Genomic DNA, 24,979 nt, shown 5'->3' with positions numbered 1-24,979 from the left:
CATATGTTATAAAGCCATTTTATTAGAGTGTGAACCTTCTGAAGAAGCTATTGATGTTGGCAGTTACCTTTTCTGAGACCTAAGAGGAGTATTTAGCAAAACAACCCAGCTGTGGAGTTTGCTGCCTGGGAAATTGCTTTTTGAAGCCATTTTTCTTCTTCTTTGGGAGCACAATTAAGATGCATCTGTTTTCCTTGCATCTTAATAGTTTATTGTTACCTGCAGCAGTTTTAATTTATATTGATGAATGTTTAATTTTGTAAATGCATTCCATTTATGCCAAACCGCTTTCATAATAAAACTGGGTAATAAGGCAGGGGATACACTATTTGTACAATTTAGCCAATTTATTAGAGCCATGTTGTAATCTGAATCATCTGCTATACAAATGGACCAGTGGTGAAATCCAATTACTGTAATTTTACTACAGGTTCTGTGAGTGTGGCTTCCTGAGCATGGTGCGGCTGGAATTGGTGGGCATGGCAGGGGAAGGATATTTCAAAATCTCCATTCTACCCCACTCTAGGGCCAGCCAGAGGTGGTATTTGCCAGTTCTCTGAACTACTCAAAATTTCTGCTACTGTTTTCCAAACTACTCAAAATTACTGCTGCCTGTGAGAACCTGCTGGATTTCACCTGTGAAATGGACTAGGTTTGGAAATATAGTAAGAGTAAAAAAAAAATAGTGAATTCATATTTCAATTCCTGGTATGAATATGTTCCTCAAATTCTTCCATACACTTATGTGTTGTTTTTGGATAGCACAAGAGGGCCCACTTCCATCCCATCATGTAAAAAGGCTTCATTGGGAAAAACCTGAAATATTAACTTTTCCAGGGCAGCATAGAAGATAGTGTAATCATGCACTGCCTCAAAGGACATTGCTTATGCATTGACATGATTTCTATCTTTAAGGCCACATCCTGCATTGTATCTTTGATATGTACAGGCAGGTTGCTTCTGATAATGGATATTAGGAATGCAAAAAATATGCCTACCGTATTATGAGGCTTACTCTTAAGCATTCAGTCATGAGGATGTGTTAAATGGTCCCTCCATAATAATCATTCTCCCCAACACACTTTATTGACAATCACATATATGCATTCCTCCCAACTTTATGTGTTCTTGCTGTTGTTGTTAGTTGCAAAGTCACGTCCGACCCATTGCAACCCATGGATATCTCATTTCTGCCATGTTGACAATCAACCCAGGCTTTACGACTTGAAGAATTGTATTATTAATTGATGTCATTTATAATTTGTCGTATAAAACAGGCTATTTAGTTTTGCTATTATGTAATAACATTTTTTTATAAAACCTATGTGTTGTGATTCAGCCTGAGGCTCCTCAGGGACCAGCTGGAGCTCTGCCGGATCCAGGCCCAGAGGAGGAGGACAGTGAACAGGAGGGGGAGGACCAGGCAGACGGGGGAGAGGAACGTCAGGAAGAGGAGGAGGGAGAGCAGCCTGAGACCCCGGGGGGGGGGGGCTCTCCCCAGCTAGTAGCCTGGATTCATTGGATGAAGACGCACAAGCTATAATAGACATGAGGCAGCTACGTGCAGCTCAAAGACGGGGCCAATTAGAAAGGTATTTCCATCCCTGAATTGGCAACAGCTGGGTTTGGGTGTGGTTCTCCTCAGCAGGGTTGAAAAGGAAGGCCCGCCCTTACAGTCTTGTGGAGAGTTATCAACTGGGAGTCCTGTGACCTTGCTTCGATTCTTGGCGTCTCTGATCTTGGCTTGTGGCCTAGAAGTCTAGAAGACTTGGGGGAGGCGTGGGTTTTATTATCTCCAGCGTTGTTTTTGCCAGCAAGAATCCTGTTTTATTGCCTGGCCTTCGTGAAACCTCTGTGAAGCTTCATAGTGTTCCTGTCTGTAAGAACAGTTTTTGTTACCTGTGTTTGCTTTCAATTATATAAACTGCCTTTGCTTTTTACCAGTGTGTCTGGATACTCTTTTTGGTTGGTGTTGGCGTCTGGGGGGACCCAGACAGAACACCTATGTGGTTTATTTTCTGTCAGTGAAAAATGACATTGGCCATTTAACCTGATATCATCCAGTGTGTGTGTGTATGCATGCGTGCATGCGCACTCAATCCATATGTATTTTAGAATTGTTAAATTATTATTTTTGGACTAATATCCCAAGTTTTAAAAGAACCCAGAAGTTGCATTCCCACAGTTTCATGCTAATTCAGGGTTCTTTGCCCTATTAAAGATGTAACCCCATATATACTTACCCATTTGCCTATTAAATACAATTGTTTCTAGAAAGGGGCAAATAGGATTTCACAATAATTTTCTAAACAGAGACTTGGCAGGTATTTCTATCAGGAGGTTGTCAAGAGAGTCAAAATACTGGCCAGCATCCTTACCTGTAAGATTTCTCTGAGTGCACCAGTGTGCCTTCCGTCAACTGTCCTAATGTTTCTCTTTTACTAATATCATATATATATTGTTATATCTTTATATACCACCAATACATACTTGACAAACCAAATAATTAAATAAAAATAAATAAATATCCATTGAGAATGGATAAATAAATATCCATTGAATTTAACTATTTAAATTCAATAAACTCTTTTTTAAACAACGAGAATGAAAAGGAACTCACCTCTACAGTCTCTTGGTGATATAAGATCATATAAGGGGATGGTCCTATCCAAAGTTTTAACAGTGGTACATAGCGAAACTCTTCTGTATACTGAATTACTTGCTTCCAGAAACCTGGAAAATATACATTCAGTTTACAAATAACATGTTTATTTGTCACTGTTGATTTGAATAAAACAATTACATCTTTACATTCTCATCAGACAAAGATAAGGATTGCTAAATCACCATGATATAATTTTTCAGAAAAACAATTTTTTAAAAGAAAAACAAGGTTAAGGAGTTTTCTTAAAAATTGTATTGTGCTGATTTAGCAAACTCAGACAAGACAACCCTGAAATATATTCCTTCCTATTCTCCAAATGCAGCTCTTAATCTTAAAGTTGTTCTGTGAGATGTTAATTGTGATAATTATTTATTATTTATTTATTGGACATATAGCTTATTGGACTTATTTATTTCATAATAACTATGTTTTAATGGCATTCTTAAGTGTAGTTAATTTAGCCAAAATATGTGATATGCTGAGTCTCAATTAATAAAGTATTTTCAATGCTGTAGTGTTTGGAAAAAGTAATTTGAATATAGTACTTTGAGTATACAGTAGTACTATAAAGAATATACAGGATTTATCTCAAACTGAGAGAGCTGCTAACTTTGCAATTTTTACTTTGCTTTGCAGATTATGTTCAAATATACCACAAACATTCACTATTGTTCCCAGTTAAACTGTTTCTTTAGTTCTCAAAATAACTATGCTCTGAAATTAGTCTGTTATTAATATTACCAATCAGAATTAAACATGGATTGGATCTCAAACCAAAATAAATTTTCATGAAGTTTAATTGCAAAACACAGCCACTGGTACAAAAGTATGAAACAGACACAACGGTGTCTTGTGATCCCACCAAGTCAACAAAAGGGTGGCTAAAATGCTTCTTGGGAACTTCAATTCCAGTGCTTTAAATTTTATCATTAATCTTTGCAAATTGAATTTTCAGTAGATGTCTTAAGACTTGGCAATGACAGATGTTTAAGAAATAAGTAAATTTATCCAATCTAAAATTATTTATCTTAGTTGATAATGAATATTTTAAAGAGAAGGAAGGAAGGAAGGAAAGAAAGAAGGGAGGGGGGAGGGAGGAAGGGAGGAAAGAAGGAAGGAAGGATTAAGAAGAGAGGCAGGAAAAAGAGGGATCTCCCTAACCAGGCAAATCATCTCACTAAGAGCTGCTTTCCTTTTTCTTTTGGCAAACTAGGGCTTTCTCTGATTCGTTACTTGTTGTTAGTTGCAAAGTCATTTCCGACTCATAGTGACCCCAAGCCTTCCTGCCTTTTTCATTCTCTGGAGTCCATTTAAGCTCACACCAACTGGTTCGGTGACTCCATCTAGCCACCTCATTCTCTGTCATCCCCTACTTTTGCCCTCAATCTTTCCCAGCATAAGGCTCTTTTCCAGTGAGTCCTTCCTTCTCATTAGGTGGCCAAAGTATTTGAGTTTCGTCTTCAGTATCTGGCCTTCTAAAGAGCAGTCATGGTTGATCTCTTCTAGGACTGACCGGTTTGATCACCTGCCAGTCCAAGGGACTCGCAGGAGTCTTCTCCAGCACCATAGTTCATAGACCTCAATTCTTTGGTCCTCAGCCTTCCTTATAGTCCAGTTTTCACAACCATACATTGCAACTGGGAAAACCATAGCCTTGACTATAAACACATTTGTTGGCAGGATAATCTCTCTGCTTTTTAATATGCTGTCTAGATTTGCCATAGCTTTCCTCCCCAGGAGCAAGCATCTTTTAATTTCTTGACTGCAGTCCCTATCTAAGGTGATCTTGGAGGCAGGAAAATAAAATCTGTCACTACTTTGGAATAATTGCAAATTCTCCATACTGCGCTCAAAGAGCCCATCAAAATAATTAGCATACTAATGGTGAGTTTCAAGTCAACTTTTTCATTCTCCTTCTTCACCCACATCAACAGGCTCTTTAGTTCCTCTTCACTTTCTGCCATTATAGTGGTATCATCTGCATAGCTGAAGTTGTTGATATTTCTCCTGGTAATCTTAATTCCAATTTTTGATTCATCTAGCCCTGCCTTTCTCATGATGTGCTCTGCATATAAGTTAAATACAGGGCAGCAGTATACAGCCTTGCTGGATTCCTTTCCCAATTTTGAACCAATCAGTGGTTCTATGTCCAGTTCTCAGTGTTACTTCTTGACCCTTATACTGTATAGGTTACTCAAAAGACAAATAAGGTGGTCTGGTGCTCCCATCTCTAAGAACATGCTACAATTTGTTGTGATCCACACAATCAAAGACTTTAGCACAGTAAATGAAGCAAATGTTGTTCTGGAACTCCATGATGCAGCATGTGTTGCCTATCTATCTATCTATCTATCTATCTATCTATCTATCTATCTATCTATCTATCTATCTATCTATCTATCTAACTAACTAACTAACTAACTACCTATCTATCATCTATATATCTATCCTGTCTGTCTGTCTATCTATCTATTTATTTTGTCCAATACACAATGAGGGTTTTAGTGGGTTTATATATATATATACACACATAGTAAAATACATGATGAAGGTTATAGAGGAGATACTCATAGTAAAATATATCTAAGAAAGAATAGAAAAGAAGATATAGTAATAGAACATATCAATGAAAGAGTAGAAGAGATATAGAAACAGAAGAAAGGTATAGGAGATATAGGAGAGCAATAGGACAGGGGACAGAAGGCACTCTAGTCCACTTGTACTCGCCCCTTACTGACCTCTTAGGAATCTGGATAGGTCAACCGTAGATAATCTAAGGATAAATTGTTGGGGGTTTGGGGATGACACTATGGAGTCAGGTAATGAGTTCCACGCTTCGACAACTCAGTTACTGAAGTCATATTTTTTACAGTCAAGTTTGGAGCGGTTAATATTAAGTTTAAATCTGTTGTGTGCTCTTGTGTTGTTGTGGTTGAAGCTGAAGTAGTCGCCGACAGGCAGGACGTTGCAGCATATGATCTTGTGGGCAATACTTAGATCTTGTTTAAGGCGTCTTAGTTCTATTTGATCTCTATTTCCTCTGCTTCTTCGAAATCCTGCCTGTACTTTTGGTATTTATTAATCCACATACTGCTGGAGCCTAGCTTGTAGGATTTTAAGCACAACTTTACTGGCATATGAAATGAGTGCAATGTTGTGATAGTTTGAACATTCTTTGCCATTGCCTTTCTTTGCAATTGGAATGTAAAGTGACCTTTTCCAATCCTGTGGTCACTGTTGAATTTTCAAAATTTGCTGGCAAATTGAGTGTAGCACTTTTACTACGTTGTCTTTTAAGATTTTGAATAGCTCCACTAGAATACTGCTACCTCCACTAGCTTTACTGTTGTCAGGTTTCCTAAGGCCTATTTGACTTCATATTCTGGGACAGCGATGGCGAACCTATGGCATGGGTGCCACAGGTGACACGCGGAGCCATATCTGCTGGCAAGCGAGATGTTTATTTATTTATTGTATTTATTTATTTATTTTGTCCAATACACAATACACATTGAAGAGAATAGACATGTAGTAATATATATAACGAAAAGGATAGAAGAAAAGATATAAAAATAGAGGAGAAGATATATGAAAGGAAGAAAAGATATATGAAAGGAAGAAAAGATATATGAGATGAAGGAGTGACAATTGGACAGGGGATGGAAGGCACACTAGTGCACTTATGTACGACCCTTACTGATTTCTTAGGAACCTGGAGAGGTCAATCGTGGATAGTCTAAGGGAAAAATGTTGGGGGTTACGGGTTGACACTACTGAGTCCAGTAATGATTTCCACGCTTCGTCACCTCTATTGCTAAAGTCATATTTTTTACAGTCAAGTTTGGAGCAGTTAATATTAAGTTTGAATCTGTTGCGTGCTCTTGTGTTGTTGCGGTTGAAACTGAAGTAGTCATTGACAAGCAGGACGTTGCAGCATATGATCTTGTGGGCAATACTTAGATCGTGTTTTAGGCGTCGTAGTTCTAAGCTTTCTAGACCCAAGATTGTTAGTCTACTTTCGTAGGGTATTGTTTCGAGTGGAGGAGTGGAAGGGCTCTTCTGGAGAAGTATCTTTGGGCATTTTCAAGGGTGTTGATGTCTGAGCTGTGGTATGGGTTCTGGACAGATGAGCTGTATTCAAGGATGGGTCTGGCAAAAGTTTTCTAGGCTCTGGTGAGTAGTGTGAGATTGCTGGAGCAGAAGCTACGTAGGATTAGGTTAACAAATCTAGAAGCCTTTTTGGTGATATTGTTGCAGTGGGCTTTGGCACTTAGGTCATTTGATATTAGTATTCCAAGGTCTTTTACTGAGTGGGGATTGGCCGTGAGATTTTGTTTATGCAGCTTATACATGAGGTTCGGATTCTTTTTGCCGATGTGGAGGGTAGAGCATTTGTTGGTTGATATTTGAAGTTGCCAGATGTTAGACCAATCTGAGACAAAGTTGAGGTCTTTTTGGAGTGTAGATGTGTTATCCGTGGTGTTTTACATCGTAGGCGAAAAGAACACAGTTGCTTGTGATATGATCACAGAGGTTGTTGATGTAGAGAATGAAAAGAGTAGGTTCTAGTACGCTGTCTTGGGGAAAGCCACTTTTAACAGGGTGCTGCCCTACTCAGCTCCAATGTGCATGCGTGTACCAGCCAGCTGATTTTTGGCTCATACAGAGGCTCTGGGAGGGCATTTTTGGCTTCCAGAGAGCCTCCGAGAGGATGGAGGAGGGCATTTTTACCCTCCTTCAGCTCCAGGGAAGCCTTTGGAGTCTGAGGAGGGCAAAACACAAGCTTAGTGGGCCCACCAGAAGTTGGGAAACAGGCCTCCAGAGGGCCACTGGAGAGTGGAAGGAAGCTGTTTTTCCCCTCCCCAGGCATTGAATTATGGGTGTGGGCACTTGCGCATGCACGATACCATACACACATGCTCTTTTGGCACCTGAGGGAAAAAAGGTTCGACATCACTGTTCTAGGATGTCTGGCTCGAGATCAGTAACTACCCCATCGTGGTTATCAGGAACATTAAGCTTGCTCTTGTATATAATTTTGCCATTTTTTCTTAATCTCTTCTGTCTCTGTTAAATATTTTGCTCCCTTATCATGCACATCTTTGCATGAAACATTCCCTTCATATCTCCAATTTTGTTGAATTACTTTGCAATTTGTTTCTAGTGTAGTTCATTAGCATAGTTCAGATGGAGGATAGACACTGATAAGCAGGTGAAGAAAAAATGGTAATAAAGAGTTCATCTAATGAGATATTATTAAATTGTACAGATGAGAAATCTGAATATTTTATTTTATTAATCAAGTAACTTGCTTCAAAGATGTAAATTAAATTCTTAATAGCTATTGCCCCACTGGTCTCCAAGTAGTGCTAAATAATCTAGAAGCAAAGTGTTTACAAGTCAAATTGCATATCTGACTAGGGGGTGATAATATTTAAAGAGAAAAGAGCAACAACTTTAGATCAACCCTTACTTGGAAAATACATAGGCTAGTGAAAGTCTGCTTTACTTGAATCTACTATTGACTTTAAAGCAAACTTTGAGTTCTTTCCTAGTTACCTTGTGACATACATTGAACAAATCTTTTTATTTACATTATACAAAGCTGTATAGTAAGGCAGGTTTCATTTTGAGAAGCATTCTTTGAGCTCTATTAATGTCTCAATAAAAACCGATGAAAGGAGAAATAAAGCTACATACTGATCACTTTAATTTTGATATGAATAACAGTTTATAGTCCCAGAAGCAGCAAACTTGCACTCTCCCCTCTCTGCTAGCCCCCTTCTTCACATGGGATTGCCCAGCAGTGGGAACAGAGTGGGAAGAGGGGGTGGTTGTCCTGCGAGCCAGTTTCTGGGTGGCACTCTCCCCTCAATACTAGCAGGCGTTGCTGCCCCTTCTGGAAAATCAAATTTTTCTTCTCTGACTCCATTGCTAGAAACTAGATTTGATTCGACAGTCTATGAAACTGAACTAAAAATTAATACAGAATTATTTTTTATTTTAGGTACTTTTGCTATACCAGTTATGACTGATAGAGATGTATGATTTTTGAAAATGTGAAATGTCGTTTGTTTGGCATTTAACTGTAACATACATTCTCTATATATTGTAGATGTATACACTTCTACGTGCATTCATAATAGGAGTAAGCTTGTCTCTTTTATGACGCTGGTAATGTCAACTAACTAAATCCCATGACATCTAATGCTCATTAAAAAGAAATCACTTTTAGTTCCCTCCCTGCCATGAATTTGTCCCTTTGTTTGGGTCACCAGCTTTTCCGCTTCAAGATAGATATATCTATCTACCTGAACTTTCGTATCCTCATGTGTAAAGTGCCCTGGTTTTGAATATAAAGAATGATGGAAAGTGCACTACAGAACAGTTGTCCTCACTTTCCTTCAGTGATTAAAATCATAGCAGAATCTCAATCTACTAGGGATAGGGATGTTGAATGGAGATACAGATATGGAATGGCAAGTAGCTTTAATCCTGACTTTTCGGTTTTCTTCTAACGTGCAAAATAATTCATCATGAAATAGCAATAGCAGTTAGACTTATATTCTGCTTTGCAGTGCTTTACAGCTCTCTCTAAGCAGTTTACAGAGAGTAAGCCTATTGCCCCAACATGTTATCTGGACCCTCATTTTACCAACCTTGGGTATACGTCGCATTTATTTTTTATTTATTTTTATTTATATATATTGTCAGACAATTATAGGATGGTAATTTGTATAAATAAAACATTAGAAAAGTAATGATATAAAGTAATGATAGAAGACAATAGAACAGTAGGACAGGGGCGGTAGGCACAATGGTGCGTTTATGCACGCCCCTTACAGACCTCTTAGAAAGGGGGAGAGGTCAATTGTAGATATAGAAACATAGAAGATTGATGGCAGAAAAAGACCTCATGGTCCATCTAGTCTGCCCTTATACTATTTCCTGTATTTTATCTTAGGATGGATATATGTTTATCCCAGGCATGTTTAAATTCAGTTACTGTGGATTTACCAACCACGTCTGCTGGAAGTTTGTTCCAAGCATCTCCTACTCTTTCAGTAAAATAATATTTTCTCACTTTGCTTCTGATATTTTCCCCAAGACAATCTAGACAATCTAAGGTTAAAGGTTTTGGGGTTAGGAGTAGAAACCACAGTCAGGTAATGCATCTAATTTAAACGTTTTTAACATCTAATTTTATGTAAGCTCTGCATTTTCTCTCCCGTTTTCCACTGTAACAAAATTTCCAAACTTTCGTTTCGGTCCAAGCAGTTCCGCGCTTGCTTCAGCCTCCGCCACCGCCTGGTCCCCTTGCGGCGCCCACCAGCTGACTGGAATAAGCACTGGAATAAGTTTGGGACCTGAAGCGCTGCGCCTCGCCTCGCCTCAGACCCTTTGGAAGAAAAGGGCGAGAAATGTTTACCTTCGCCGTCGCTATCCATGAGCAGAGAGTTCCCCAGGATGGGATACCAGGGTCTGATCTCCGGGATGGCCTCCATCTCTTTCCATTTCCGATAGTTGCGCAGCGCCAAGAAGGTGACGGCGGCGGCCAGCAGAGCTAAGGCCGAGGTGGCTCCAACCACCCACCCGAAAAACAACCCCCCGCCGACCAGGGCCATCCGTCAGTCACTCCGCTTGCTTAAAAGTTGACTTTGCGCGCTAAACGAATGAGGTGGTTTTTCCGAACGGCCGATCGGAGATCAACAGCCCCGCGAAGGCTTCGAGAGCGGCAGAAAGAGCAAAAACCGGGAAGGGGGAAGGCGAGGAAAAGCCCCAGCCGGATCTCTCGGTCGGCCGTGGAAATGCGGAAACCTGAGGCGGGACGCTGCGATTTATGTAACCCGAAGACGGTTGCGAGAAACGGATAAAAGGGGAGCGGCGACGGCGGAGTGGTGGTGGAGGGGAGTAGAGCCAAGACTCCCGCCCTTTCCAGCTCCCAATCATACCCAAGCCTTAACTCGCGCTGCGGCGTGTAAGCAGATACTAATCGGTAGGCCGGCCGCTTTCCTTTCCTGACTTGCCAACTCCAGAGGGCAGAAACTGAGAAGCACCCTTCCTCTCGCTCCAAACCGTCGTTACAAATCAACCTCCCTCACCCGAGGGTTCAGGTTTTCCTGCTTTGCTACCTTCCACCCGGAGCGTTTATTTTATTTTGTTTTGTTTATCAAACAATTATAGGATGATAATTTGTACAAATAAAACATTAGATAAGTAATGATAAAAATAGTGATAGAAGACAATAGGACAGTAGGAGAGGGACGGTAGGAACAATGGTACACTTATGCACGCCCCTTATAGACCTCTTAGAAAGGGGGAGAGGTCAGTTGTCTAAGGTTAAAGATTTTGGGGTTAGGAGTAGAAACCACAGAATCAGGTAGTGCATCCCAGGCATTGATCACTCTATTGCTGAAGTCATACTTTTTGCAGTCTAGTTTGGAGCGGTTGACATTTAGTTTAAATCTATTACGTGCTCATGTGTTGTTGCGGTTGAAGGGGAAGTAGCCGCTAACAGGTAGGACATTTTGGTATATGATTTTCTGAACTATAGTTAAGTTGGAACGGAGACGACTGAGTTGTAAGTTGTCTAATCAAAGAATTTCAAGTCTGGCGGAGTAAGGTTGTGAGAAGAGGAGTGAAGGTTGAAGCTTTACAGAGGAGATCTTGTTTTGTTTTGTTCTAGGGGGTAGCCCAGCTCCCTCTGCACCTGTGGTAGTTGCATTCAGGGCCGCCATCAGGAATTTTGGGGCCCCATACAGCCTAAGTGTCTGCCCCCCCCCGGCCATTTTAAAACTACTGCCCCCCAAATCCGGTGCCATGCCCACCATGGCCACACACCCTGGGCAAGCCCTCCCCCGGCCCTCTGAGGTCAAACACAGCCCTGAAGTGGCCCTCAATGAAATTGAGTTTGACACCCCTGGCCTAGAGGCTAAATCCTATGAACAAGGGCTAAGAGAATGAGTATGTTTAACTCAATAAATAGAAAACTGAGGGGGGAATATAATAGTAGTTTCCCAATCCTTAAAGGGCTGCCACAGAGCAGATGGCATCTATTTATTCTCCATGCCACCTGAAGGTAGTACAAGAAGCAATGGGCGGAACCTCACCAAGAAGAAATGCAATCTGGAAATAAGGAAAAACTTGGGACTGGGTGACATAGAAATAAAAAATAAATAAATAAATAAATCCCTTCTTTTTTATTAAAAGAAATTAATAGAAACATAGAAACATAGAAGACTGATGGCAGAAAAAGACCTCATGTTCCATCTAGTCTGCCCTTATACTATTTCCTGTATTTTATCTTAGGATGGATATATGTTTATCCCAGGCATGTTTAAATTCAGATACTGTGGATTTACCAACCACGTCTGCTGGAAGTTTGTTCCAAGCATCTACTACTCTTTCAGTGAAATAATGTTTTCTCAGGTTGCTTTTGATCTTTCCCCCAACTAACTTCAGATTGTGTCCCCTTGTCCTTGCGTTCACTTTCCTATTAAAAACACTTCTCTCCTGGACCTTATTTAACCCTTTAACATATTTAAATGTTTCGATCATGTCCCCCCTTTTCCTTCTGTCCTCCAGACTATACAGATTGAGTTCATGAAGTCTTTCCTGATACGTTTTATGCTTAAGACCTTCCACCATTCTTGTAGCCCGTCTTTGGACCCGTTCAATTTTGTCAATAATAATTTTTAAAAACCAAAATCCATTACTATTAAAACTAAAACAACCAGCAAAACTATTAATAAAAACAGGTGAGGGCTGGGTTTTTTTCTCTGTTATTATTTAAGTGCTTTTACCATATGCTTTAAATCAAGAATCACTTCTCTCTCTGTTTCTCTCTTTTTTCTGTCATTCTCTGCCTCAATCATTTTCTCATTTCTCTTTTTTTCTCCCCTTTTTTCTATCATATCTCTCTCGCTTCCTTCCACTCTTCTCTCTCTCTCTTTCTTCCTCTCTTTCACTCTCTTCCTTCCTCTCTCATCTCTTTCTTTCTTTCTCTTTCTTTCTCTCACTCCCTTCCTCTCTCATCTCTTTCTTTCTTTCTTTCTCTATCTTGCTTTCTTCCTCTCTCTTACTCTCTTCCTTCCTCTCTCATCTCTTTCTTTCTTTCTTTCCTTCTCTCTCTCTCTTTCTCTGTCTTGCTTCCTTCCTCTCTCTCACTCTCTTCCTTCCTCTCTCATTTCTCTCTCTCTCATTTCTCTCTCTCTCTTTCTCTATCTTGCTTTCTTCCCCCCTCTCTCTTTCTTTCTTTCTTTCTCTCTCTCTCTTTCTCTATCTTGCCTTCTTCCTCTCTCACTCTCTTCCTTCCTCTCTCATCTCTCTCTCTTTCTTTCTCTCTTTCTCTATCTTGCTTTCTTCCTCTCTCTCACTCTTCCTTCCTCTCTGATCTCTCTCTTTTCTTTCTCTCTCTTTCTCTATCTCTCCCCCTCTTTCTCTCTCTCTCTCTTTTTCTCACTTTCCCTCTCTTGTTTTCTTTCTCTCTCTCTCGTTCTCTTTCTCTTGCTATCTCTTTCTCTCCCCCTATTTCCCTCTCTCTCTCTCTCTCTCTCTCTCTCTCTCTCACTTTCTCTCTATCTTGTTCTGTCGTGGCTCTCACTCTCTCTCGTTCTCCGGAGGCTGGCAAAAGTAATTTTCAATTACTTTCAATTGTAATTTTCAATTACAATCAACCTATCTCTCCTTCCTTCCTTTCCCCCCCTCCCTCTTTTCCTTTCCTTCCTTCCCTTCCCCTTTCTCCTTCTTTCCCTTCTTCCTTCATTCCAACCAACCTATCTCTTCTTCCTGTTTCCTTCTCCTCCCTGTTCCCCTTCCTTCCCCTCCGTCTTTCCCTTCCTTCCCTCCCTATTTTTCCTTCCTTCCTTCCCTTCTGTGTCCTCCTGGCCCTCTCTTCCCCTCCCCTCTCTTTCCCCGACGAGGGCAGCCCGTAGAGTCACACCCATCCCGGGCCGAGTTACAAGAGCCGCAGCCGGGCGGGGAGCGCCCCACTCGCTTCGTTCCCGCCGCAGGGCTCGGTCGGGAGCCCGCTGGTCAGGGCTCGGTCGCCGCCACCAGGAATCCAGGAAACCGGGGTCAGGGGACGGCGCCTGGAATGTCGGGCGCGTGGGCTGACGCGCGCTCTCTCCACCCCCCTGCTGCCCGGAAAATTCAAAGTAAGAAAAACCGCTCTTACTTTGAATGCTCCGGGCAGGCTAGCAGGGAGATGGAGAGAGCGCGGTGGCCCCCGCTGTGAGAATGCCCGCAGGGAAGAGAGGCGGACGGGCGGGCGAGGCGAGGGCAGCGGCGAGTAGCCACGGGGGCGCGAAGGGGCTAGAGGCGTGGGGGAGGTGGCAGGCGGGGGCGGCCGCGGCTTCGTGCGCGCGGCGCGCCCTTGGAAAAGGGTGCACGGGGGGCCTTTTGGGGGACGCTGGCGCACGCTTGCGAAGCCTACAACTTGCGCTTGTGTTAAATTTTGTTTCTTTCCTAAGCAGCCTTCTGTATAAAAAAATCCATTTGGGAACGACTCGTTCTCAAATGGATTTTTTTACACAGAAGGCTGCTTAGGAAAGAAACAAAATTTAACACAAGCGCAAGTTGCAACCGCCACCCCGAAGGGGCTCCTACCTTCGCCGCACGCTCTGGGACTGGAGGACCGCGCTGCCTAAGGCTCTGTCGGGGCTTCTTCGAGTCCTGCCTCGCGAGGGCCAGAGGGCCCGCCTTTTTCGTTGGTGAGACAGGCAGCCGGCAAGAGAGGGCCGGTACTGCGCATGTGCGACGGCGCGCAAAACCGGGGCCCCCTCATGGCCGGGCCCGGTACACCAGTACCAGTAATACCCCCCTATCGGCGGCCCTGGTTGCATTAGCATTATTCTGCCTGTTGGTTAGTGACAGCTATGTGTACATACATGCACATGTTGTGCACACAAATATGCAGTAAATTAAATGGAACAGCTTGCCTCCAGAAAGTTGGGAATGCTCCAGCACTGGAAGTTTTAAGGAAAATGTTGGATAACCATTTGTCTGAAGCAGTGTAGGGTTTCCTGCCTAAGGCAAGGGGATTCAAGGGGTTGGACTAGAAGACCTCCAAGGTCCCTTCCAACTCTGTTATTCTATTCCATTCCATTCTATTCTATTCTTCCTTGGAGGAGAGACAAGGCTGAGCATCTCTGACTTTATGGAGCTTTGGAAAATTGGATTTAGATTCCATTGCTCCTGCCTCAATCCAATACTGAAATTTTGGATATGGAATGGGAGACAGAATTCTCCAGTTTTCTCAAGGAAAAAACAAAGGATAACTCCATCTGTCCATCCATCACCCTGGGGGGGGAGGGAGTATTGACCCTCTCAGAGAGGGTCCGCAACTTGGGCGTCCTCCTCAATCCACAGCTCACATTAGAGAAGCATCTTTCAGCTGTGGCGAGGGGGACGTTTGCACAGGGTCGCCTGGTGAACCAGTTGCGGTCCTATTTGGATCGGAAGTCACTATCACAGTCACTCATGCCCTCATTACCTCGAGGCTCGACTACTGTAATGCTCTCTACATGGGGCTACCATTGAAGAGTGTTTGGAAACTTCAGATTGTGCAAAATGCAGCTGCGAGAGCAATCATGGGCTTTCCTAAATATGTCCATGTTACTCCAACACTCCGCAGTCTGCACTGGCTGCCGATCAGTTTCCGGTCACAATTCAAAGTGTTGGTTATGACCTATAAAGCCCTTCATGGCATCAGACCAGGATACCTGCGAGACCGCCTTCTGCCGCACCAATCCCAGGGACCGGTTAGGTCCCACAGAGTTGGCCTTCTCCGGATCCCGTCGACTAAACAATGTCGTCTGGCAGGACCCAGGGAAAGAGCCTTCTCTGTGGTGGCTCCGACCCTCTGCAACCAGCTCCCCCCAGAGATCAGGATTGCCCCCACCCTCCTTGCCTTTCATAAACTTCTAAAAACCCACCTCTGCCATCAGGCATGGGGGAATTGAAATATCTCCCCCTTGCCCATGTAGTTTTTGTGTATGATTCGATTGTATGTTGTTTTTTATATATTGGGGTTTCTTTTTTGGACTTTTTAATCTAAAACTGTAACCTAGATTTTTAAATATTAGATTTGTTACTATATATTGTTCTTCATCATTGTTGTGAGCCGCCTCGAGTCTGCGGAGAGGGCCGGCATATAAATTCAATAAATCTAATCTAAATCTAATCTAAAGTCCCTACCAACTCTTGTTGTTGTTGTTGTTGTTGTTGTTGTTTGTTGTTGTTGTAAATGACCATTAAACCAATTAACTATCTCGGGATTGGGTGGCATAGAAGTTGAAATAAAAATAAACAAATAAATAAATAAATAAATAAATAAATAAATATTGTAGAAACCATACATCAATGGTTCTCAACCTTTCTAATGCCGCGACCCCGTAATACAGTTCCTCATGTTGTGGTGACCCCCAACCAAGTCTAGCACCAATTCTCTCAACATAACTTTAAGCTGATTGGCAGGAAGGTCAGAGGGACACCCCCACTGTAAACGCCTGGTTGGTCGGATTGTAAAAATATGTTCCAAGGTGCCAGAATAGAAGCTTTAGTTCCTAACACCATGGCAAATTTGCCTTTTGCCATGGTCTTAGGCGACCCCTGTGAAACGGTTGTTTGATCCCCAAAGGGGTCCCGACCCCCAGGTTGAGAATCACTGCCATACATCATCCAGGAGCACTTTTGTAGTTTCTGCCATGGCTTTCTCATCCTTTCCAAATTCAAAATCTTCCTTACTCCTCCTTACGAAATATTTTGGGGGATATTAAAATAGGCAAGATAGAATATTTTCCCCAAAGGAATGGAAACAGCCTTAACAAAGGCAGAAAGCAGGCCCAGTCAAGCAAAAACATGAAGAGGCCATTCTTTAGGAAGTTTTGTATCCATTCAGAAAGATTGGGCCACTCTATTCATAAGCAAAGAGCAAACAGATAAGCATCACTATTAGGCATGCCAAAAGTTGACAAGATTAGCTTAGACAAATACCTAGGATTTGGATTTCTCTTTTGCCCATAGAGCCAGCCATGACCTTATAGGACTCTGGCAAAAAATATTAAAGAATTTGCTCTTTCACAGGAATGTGGATCTTAAAGAAGAGATAAAAACCTACCTACTCTCAACTCCATTTTGTCAGCTGTCCAGAACCTGTATGCTGTGTGTGTGTTGGTTCTGCTCATCAATAAATGGACCTCCTTTCTGAAGCAGTCTCCATTTTATTCCCGTCTTGGAACTTGAACTGGATTTCACCCCCACACTTCTTTAATTTTTGTGTAATCTCTTTATGTCTACTTGGAAAGATGAAACTACCGTATCTGCTTTTTCTTATAAAGTTTCCACGCGCCTACAAAAGTAAGTCAAAATGAACAAACTGTCTCTGTTCTTTTTCCCTAATGCTTGGATTTTTGTAGCATCAGAACAACATATTTGCCTTTGAGAGAAATTGTTTTTCAGAAATTTCATTCTAAGAAGTTAAGCACCAACTAAGAACAAAGCATTAAATGGGGAGAATTTCTGTGTTTTACTGAATCTCAATGTTAAACTTATGAAGAATGGTTGCAAGAACTGGGTAAGTCTAGTAGAATCAACAGAAGGTCTAGGACTGACATCAGGGGCTGCCACAAAGCAGAGAGGGTCAGCCTATTCTCCAAAACACTTGAAGGTAGAAAAAGATGTACCATAGTAGATGGAAATTTATCAACTTATCCCATCTAGAACTGAGGACAAATTTCTTGATAGAACAATTAATCAGTGGACCAGCTTGCCTCCAGATAGTGTGGGTGCTACATCACTGGAGGTTTTTAAGAAGATACTGGATAGCCATTTGTCTGAAATAGGCAATGGTCCCCAACCTTTCCATCTTGGCAGTCATGTGGGGGCAGGTGAGTGGCAGGCGCACACATATGCATACAGTAGTTCCATTTGTGCATGTAAGGGGGCACACACACACCTCCACTCATGCGAATGGAGCTACCCTCATAAGTTGAGAGTGCTTGCACTTACAAAGCTCCACTTATGTGAATGGTGAGCCCCTGTGCTCAGGTGCAAAGCTCACTTGCCTTTACAGAGGGTGCTTGAGCAGAGGGTGCTCGTGTTCATGTGTGAAGCTCCACTTACATGAGTGGAACTTTGCATGCAAGTACATGTTCTTGCCATTCAAGCATTCGCTGCTTGCACGAGTGGAGCTTAATGCATGACCACAAGGACCGGCCACTCTCATGAGTGGAGCTTTGTGCTGAAGGGTAAGGCCCTGCCATTTGTGCAAATGGAGCTTTGCGCATCACATTTGGCCGTCACTAATGTGGTCATGTTTGAAACAGGTGTAGCCTGGTAGTGGGCCATGGCGTTGGGGTTGGGCACCCTGGGTCTCAGGGCTTGAGCGGGGCAATGGACCAGAAGTCCTCCAGGGTCCCTTCCAACTCTTCTATTCTGTTATTCAATATGTACTTCTTAAGTCCCACAAAATGCCCCTAGGATATTTCTGACAACCATCTATAGTGCACATTAGCACTATTTGAGAACAATTTCCCTTGAAAAAAAATATGAGTGATTCAATTCATATCATGACTAGCAGCCTCAGCTAATGCTAGAAATCTTTACAGCTAGTACAAGTAACACTTTATGGTCACCAACCTATTGGGCACCAGGGATGTGGAGAGAGGTTTTCTGTGGACCAGAGAGGGCATGGTTTCACATGCTGTCTGTATCCTGTGAATGGGGCTTTGTTGTTTATATAGCCCAGTGCTGGTCAATGGACTGGGGACTGGGGAACACTACTGTAGAAGATTTGAAATAGTTCTGACATTTTTCTCCTTTGTTACCTTTATCACATAAGTATACAGTGGTACCTCTACTTACAAACTTAATTCGTTCCATGACCAGGTTCATAAGTAGAAAAGTTCGTAAGAAGAAGCAATTTTCCCCATAGGAATCAATGTAAAAGCAAATAATGCGTGCAAACCCACCCCAAAAGTCACCCATTTTGCCTTGTGCCGCTGGGAATTCCCGCCTCTGGACTTCCGTTGTCAGCCGAAGCATCCGTTCTTTTGCTGCTGGGATTCTCCTGAGCCTCCCCTCACTGGGAATCCCCCGCCTCCAGACTTCCTTTGCCACCCAAAGCTCTGTTCTTTTGCTGCTGGGATTCCACTGAGCCTCCCCTCACTTGGATTCAAAACAGCATTGGCAAAAATGAAGGGAATCCCAGTGAAGGGAGCCCCAGGGGAATCCCAGCAGTGCAGGAATGAGCACTTTGGGTGGCAACGGACATTCAGAGGCAGAGATTCCCAGTGAGTGGAGTCTTAGGGCTACCCCAGTAGTGCAAGAACGTGTGCTTTGGGTGGCAACGGAAGTCCGGAGGTGGCGCATCCCAGCAGTGACAGCTCGAGTTCAGAAATGGTTCAGAAGTAGAGACCAAAAAATCTTAAACACCGGGTTCGTATCTCGAAAAGTTCATCAGTAGAGGCGTTCGTAAGTAGAGGTACCACTGTACTTCTGAGGTCATATCTTATTGGTCTGATTATTTTATTTGTTTTCAGTTTTAAGGCGTAATTTTGTAAGGAATTCATAAACTGATAATTTTTGTTGGCTGAATTTTTGCTTGTGGAATATATAATCAATTTGATTTCAGTTTGTTTATTTTTTATTACTTAGATTTGTATGCCGCCCCTCTGTGGGTCCATTTAATTATTTCAGATGCTATCTTATTTCAGTCTCCTATAATTAATACTTTTGCTTATATCTAGATGTTGCAACTAGCAACTGTAACTAGCTGTTGCAAGTATACAAACTAACATACTTAATATACAGTTTCTTTTGTCTGGAATTGGTTTGCCATGATTTCTAAATAAGATTATTATGTCTGCTTCAACCATTGATTTTTTGGACTGGCTACTACATTTCTTCTATGATTTCTCTGATGAAGCCATAGCATCCTAATTAATATTGGCAGGTTTTTTTTAATTATATGAGTAAAAAATAAGTACCATACACCGTAAATGGTGTCCTATCTTTTGATGCTTTTTCTATGAAAATCGTTGTACTACCTAACGTTGTTGTAGAATAATATTGATCAGTGTTATTTGAAAACTGATCCAGCACTATTATAATTAATTGAAACAGTCATGCAGGTGGAAGGTCTTGAAGAAATGAGTCATATTAAAAACATCTCAAAGAAGTGTGCATATCAGTCTATGAGTTTATAGCTTTTCATGTGAAACTTTTTAGATGACTGTTTTAGATGCACTGTGAACTTCTTAGCCCATCAGTACACACCTTCAATTTGCTTATATTGCTCCTGTGTGAAAGCTAATGAAATACACATTACTCATTGTTACCCTGGGATTTGATCCTGTGGGATAGATCCAGCAAGCAGTTTTAAAGAAGCTTCTAATGAAGAAAACTTTCTCTTCCATTGATGGTATACTACATTGGGAATAACAACCGATTTTTCCATAATGTTATTTCACAGTTTTTGGTGCCTGCTTATCTTTTATCTTTTCTCTCAGACTTTCTGAGTATGAATGCCACAGATAAACGATTAATTTTGTTTCACTTTCCTTACTGCAGCTCTCTTTTAATATATTTTTTTAGTTTACTTTAATTTCTTCTGTTTATTAATACATTTTACTAAGTCTTATTAAAGTATTTTAGATGGGAGTTTATGGAAGCAGTATAGAATCAAATCAATTAAAAACACTTCACACATTTCTACAAACCAGTACATTTATTTATTTATTTATTTTTTGTTTGTTTGTTTGAATTATATGCCACCCAATTCCTCAGGACTCAGTAAAACAATACAATAAAAGATTAAAGTCAAATATTAGCAAGAAAATCCTTAAAACTAAACCATATTTCAATTATTAAAACAAAGTAAAACTCAATACTCACTAAGATGCAAACAAAGCCTAAAATTCATAAAATCAGATTTTTATAACAGCCATAAATTAGCATAACCAGAATATATAAAATAATTAGGTATTCAAAATATATATGGATACTAATATGGATGTAAATACAAGCATTTTGAATATTGAATTACCAGTCCTATCCTCTTTCACTTTGATCCTGATACCTTTTCACGCCAAGTTCACATAACAGACATTTTAATTTAAAAAACTAAAAAGTCTCTAACCCAGTTTGATTCCTGATAAATACATGCTTTCTTGGCACCCTGTTCAGTTAGCCACAGGCTAAGAGTCATTATTTCATCTTGCTTCAATGGTGTATGAATTAGCTTGTTGAACAAGTACAACCAGTAAAGGACTGTTACTTATAACCAGTGAAGGATTTGATAATAGCAAGGCACTTATTTATCCTAATATACAGCCTTTTTAGGGGCTTGCAAATGTTAACAGTCCTACACTTATTTAGATAAAGTCTGGCAATAGAATAATAATTGCTCCAAATCCTGACTTGTATGTGCATCTTGTTGTATACCAAGTCTATGTAGAATTATGGCACATGTCAGGTGGTTAAGGCACCAGGCTAAAAACCAGGATACAGTGAATCTTTCCTTAGCATGAAAGCTTGCTAGGAGACCTTGACATATTACTCTTTTTCAGCCCAGCCCATCTTACAGGGTTGTTACTGTGGGGACAATAGGAGGAGCAAGTAGTAGTAAGCATGTTTAGCTCCTTCAGTTATATATGAAAAAAGCAAGATTAAAAATAATATTTTTAAAAAGAGCACTAGTCATATGAACACAACATCATGCATATTTAACCTGTCTCCAATAGGCATATTTATGGCAAATATTTAGAATATTTTCAATCTTAATTTAAATATATTACAGTACACTTCAGAGCAGCAACTTAAAAATAAAAACAAAACCCACACCCAAAATACTATAACTAAAACTATGACCTGGATGGCTGAGAATCTCCATAGACTTTTTAGATCTTGAGAAGTCTGCATTATGCACGGACTTTTAAAAAACTAAAAACATGCAAAATTTTTGTAATTTGCTATAGAGCATCTTTGCTAACTTGACACATTTTACTAATTTTTAAAGCTGTAGACAAGAAGCAATGAAGAATGCGGCTTAAACTTTTTTTCTCTGAGTTTCTAAAATTGTCAAACCTCAGTAAATAAATATATATTTCTGAACAGAAATTTGATGATCCCAGTATCTGTTTAGAAACTAAGCAAAGGAATATATTGTTCAGGAACCATTCTCTATGTAATTTGTAATGATTTTAGCATTCTTGCTTTAGACTTTATTTGCTACCGCAATATAAGTATTCCTATGACCAAGGAATATGTTAAGCAATGCTTTTAAGATCTACTTTTGAAAAGCAATTGAAAACATCATTTAATTTCTGCTTGCTAGTTATTAGTGTCTGCATAATACATTTGTTTTAAATTTATTTAAAAATGACAGTCTACTTTAACAGCCTATTATTGATAATGTACAAATTTGTAATGTTCTTGGGCACACCTCCCATAAACATTACTTGCTTCTTGTTAAATATGCTTTATCATTAGATAAACTCTTTAATATAATTCAAAACAAGAAAATAATAGATAGAATTGGATGCATCATTCCTGTTTTGCTGTGTTAAGTTGCAAAAAGTTCACAAATTTATTGCAGAGGATTGTGTATATCGAAGGGACACACTCTCTATTGAAGGTGAACAATGTATGAAATCTTATTTTAATAATCCAAACACATTTGCCAGTTGAAAGATATAAACAGACTGGAACCAAAAACAAACCAAATGGACTGTGTTGAATGTAAAAATGTACAGAATCATAATCACAAGTTGGCACCCATAGAAAATAGATTCTGACTCTGAAGTCATCAAATGGTTAACTGGATTTTTGTAGCTGACATATGATAACCTTATGTTCCATGGGACAGTTCAACCAGGAACCTTTCTATTTGGATTTATTATTTTTCTACATCACTTCATCAACATGCCTGAAACTATCAAGTTTGTCCTGAAAGATCTGTAAGAATAAAACAAAAATGTTAGGTACCATCAGGAAGCTTGATCTCCAGTTAGACCTTCCAGAAATGGCATTTTTCCTGTTCCCCATAGTTGTTCTCCTTGGCAAACTTATTTATTTCAGCTTGGCAGCAGCACAGGTGAAATCACAGCACTTATATTTTGAAGTTTGTGTACTGAAATTACGCAATGCTTGGACACATTACATGGATATTTTCTATTGAAATTCTTGCCTCCACTCTTGAATTCAGAACAACTTACCTGTGAAATATTTCTCAATCCTTGTAGTCAGTTACATTGACCCAATAACAAAATATGTCCTGGTTGAAGTTCCCTGTTTATATAAGCCTCCCTATCTTGTAGATTCAAATGAACTACAGTGGTACCTCTACCTACAAACGCCTCTACTTACGAACTTTTCTAGATAAGAACTGGGTGTTCAATATTTTTTTGCCTCTTCACAAGAACCATTTTCCAAATACAAACCTGAGCTTCCAAAACTGTAACCAGAAAAGGCAGGGAGAAGCCCGTGGTGCCTCTCTAGGAATCTCCTGGGAGGAAACAGGGCCTCCACCCCCCTGTAGTTTCCCCAATCGCACACATTATTTGCTTTTACATTGATTCTTCTTACAAACTTTTCTACTTAAGAACCTGGTCATAGAACGAATTAAGATTGTAAGCAGAGGAACCACTGTAGTTCTCAGTACATTATTACCTCCATTCTGCTTATATTTCATCCTACATTTAAGGTTCAGATCTTCTGGAAACATTAAAAATATATAAATTGATACTGATTAATTTTGGAACAGAGGGAGCGCTTATTGGCACATAAAGTTTCCTGCCAACTCGAAACATTCTCTAAGTTGTTGTGAAAAATAAAGTCACATACAAACTAACTTTGCAGCAGTTGAAAATGCTGCCATGTGAAAAGGCTGAGTTAATATTCTACAACAGTGCCCCACCCCCCCAACTTTGTGGAACCCAACTTTGTGGGCAACCAGAGATCGGTACCACACATAAAGTTTTTTTCCATAGACTGAAGGGAGTATGGTTTTGAGTATCCCATGGCTGGGATTTCACTTGTTTGCATGGCCTGGTTGCTGGCATGCTGCGGATTGGAGCCAGTTCATGGACTTGGTGTAGTGGTCTCCTGTTCTACAAGTTATATTCTACAATATCATAATAAAGTCATTTCCTCATGTTACTATATTATGAACACCAGCACAAAAGAGCTTGTATATGAACATGGTGATTGGTAGTTTTTATGAACATCCACATTTCTGAACAAGGATTTTGCTATTGCAAACAAAGTGTGAAAGTAAAAGGTTTTATCACTGAACTTTCAAAGTGTTTATTGTTTCTTAGTAAACAAATATATTATTTTTTCCTATTTCCTATGGTATTACTTTTTATCTTTTGGTTTTCGTTATGTGACAGCACTGAAGCAACACAGTCAAACATTCTATATACAATTTTCCTACTTTATATCATGATTTTAGGATTAATAAAGTTTTTACAGCTAGACCTGCAGGTTAGAAAGAGACTTCTGGGATTGTGGTTATGGAAGGAAAGGTTAATCCTCCAAGCGCACTGTAATCCCATTGAAATTTCTGTCCAATTTAAATAACAGCAACATGCTATTAATTGGTCCTCTGGGCAGTGTTCCCTCTAATTTTTTGGGGGGCTGGGCGGAAAAGTATAGTATCTGAGCGGCAGTCCCTTTGGGACTGGGCGGCACAGAAATAATAAATAAATAAACAAACAAACAAATAAAAAACCCACCCTGTTTTGCCTCAGAGAATTTCAAAATAAAATACTGTACTGTGTGTCTATAACAGTGAGCTCATAATAGGGCAACTCTATCAATATCAAAATGCCACTTAAATAGTTGAGCTAGTTTCAAACTAGATTTTGATTTTCTTTCTCTCTTCCTTACTCCCATTCTTTTTCTTTCTTTTCCCTCCTCTCTTTTTTCTGTTTCTCTCTCTTCCGCTCTTCCTCTCTCTCTCCTTCCCTCTCACTCTTTCCCTCTCGGCTTCTGGGCAAGTTTGGAAAACTCTGAGTTGATGATGATTTTTAAGTGAGCGATTGCTCACTGCTCAGCTTAGAGGGAACTATGCCTCTGGGTTTATTAGATGTAACCAAAGACCTGGTTTGTACCTTCTATTGCACTAGTCTCCATTAATGGAGATTTGCATCCATTTGCTTTCTTAGACATAGGCCAAGGACATCCAATTCTCATATATTTCTTCTGCTATGGTAGTGTCTACTTGTCAGCAAAGCTGTCTCCATTTGATTAAATCAAGGGCAAGTTCATGGTGAGGCTCACACATTCGACATCCTCCTTGATGTAGTCCAG

General features: G+C 40.5%; 1 protein-coding gene across 1 annotated transcript in view; it reads right to left on the bottom strand.

Moving 5' to 3' along the window:
- CYP4V2 (cytochrome P450 family 4 subfamily V member 2) overlaps nt 1-10,619 on the bottom strand; it is a 32,233-nt gene extending 21,614 nt beyond the window's left edge. Inside the window, exons 1-2 of the mRNA XM_070757597.1 lie at nt 10,095-10,619; nt 2,621-2,733 (exon numbers count right to left, since the gene is read on the bottom strand). Of these exons, the coding sequence (XP_070613698.1) occupies nt 2,621-2,733; nt 10,095-10,290 (309 nt within the window). The 5' untranslated portion in view covers nt 10,291-10,619. The remainder of the gene's footprint in view (nt 1-2,620; nt 2,734-10,094) is intronic.
- Between the last annotated feature and the right edge of the window lie 14,360 nt (nt 10,620-24,979).

This window comes from Erythrolamprus reginae, chromosome 7 (genome assembly GCF_031021105.1).
Source record: "Erythrolamprus reginae isolate rEryReg1 chromosome 7, rEryReg1.hap1, whole genome shotgun sequence".
Taxonomy (NCBI): Eukaryota; Metazoa; Chordata; class Lepidosauria; order Squamata; family Dipsadidae; genus Erythrolamprus; species Erythrolamprus reginae.
This window is presented reverse-complemented; position numbering and strand designations above follow the sequence as displayed.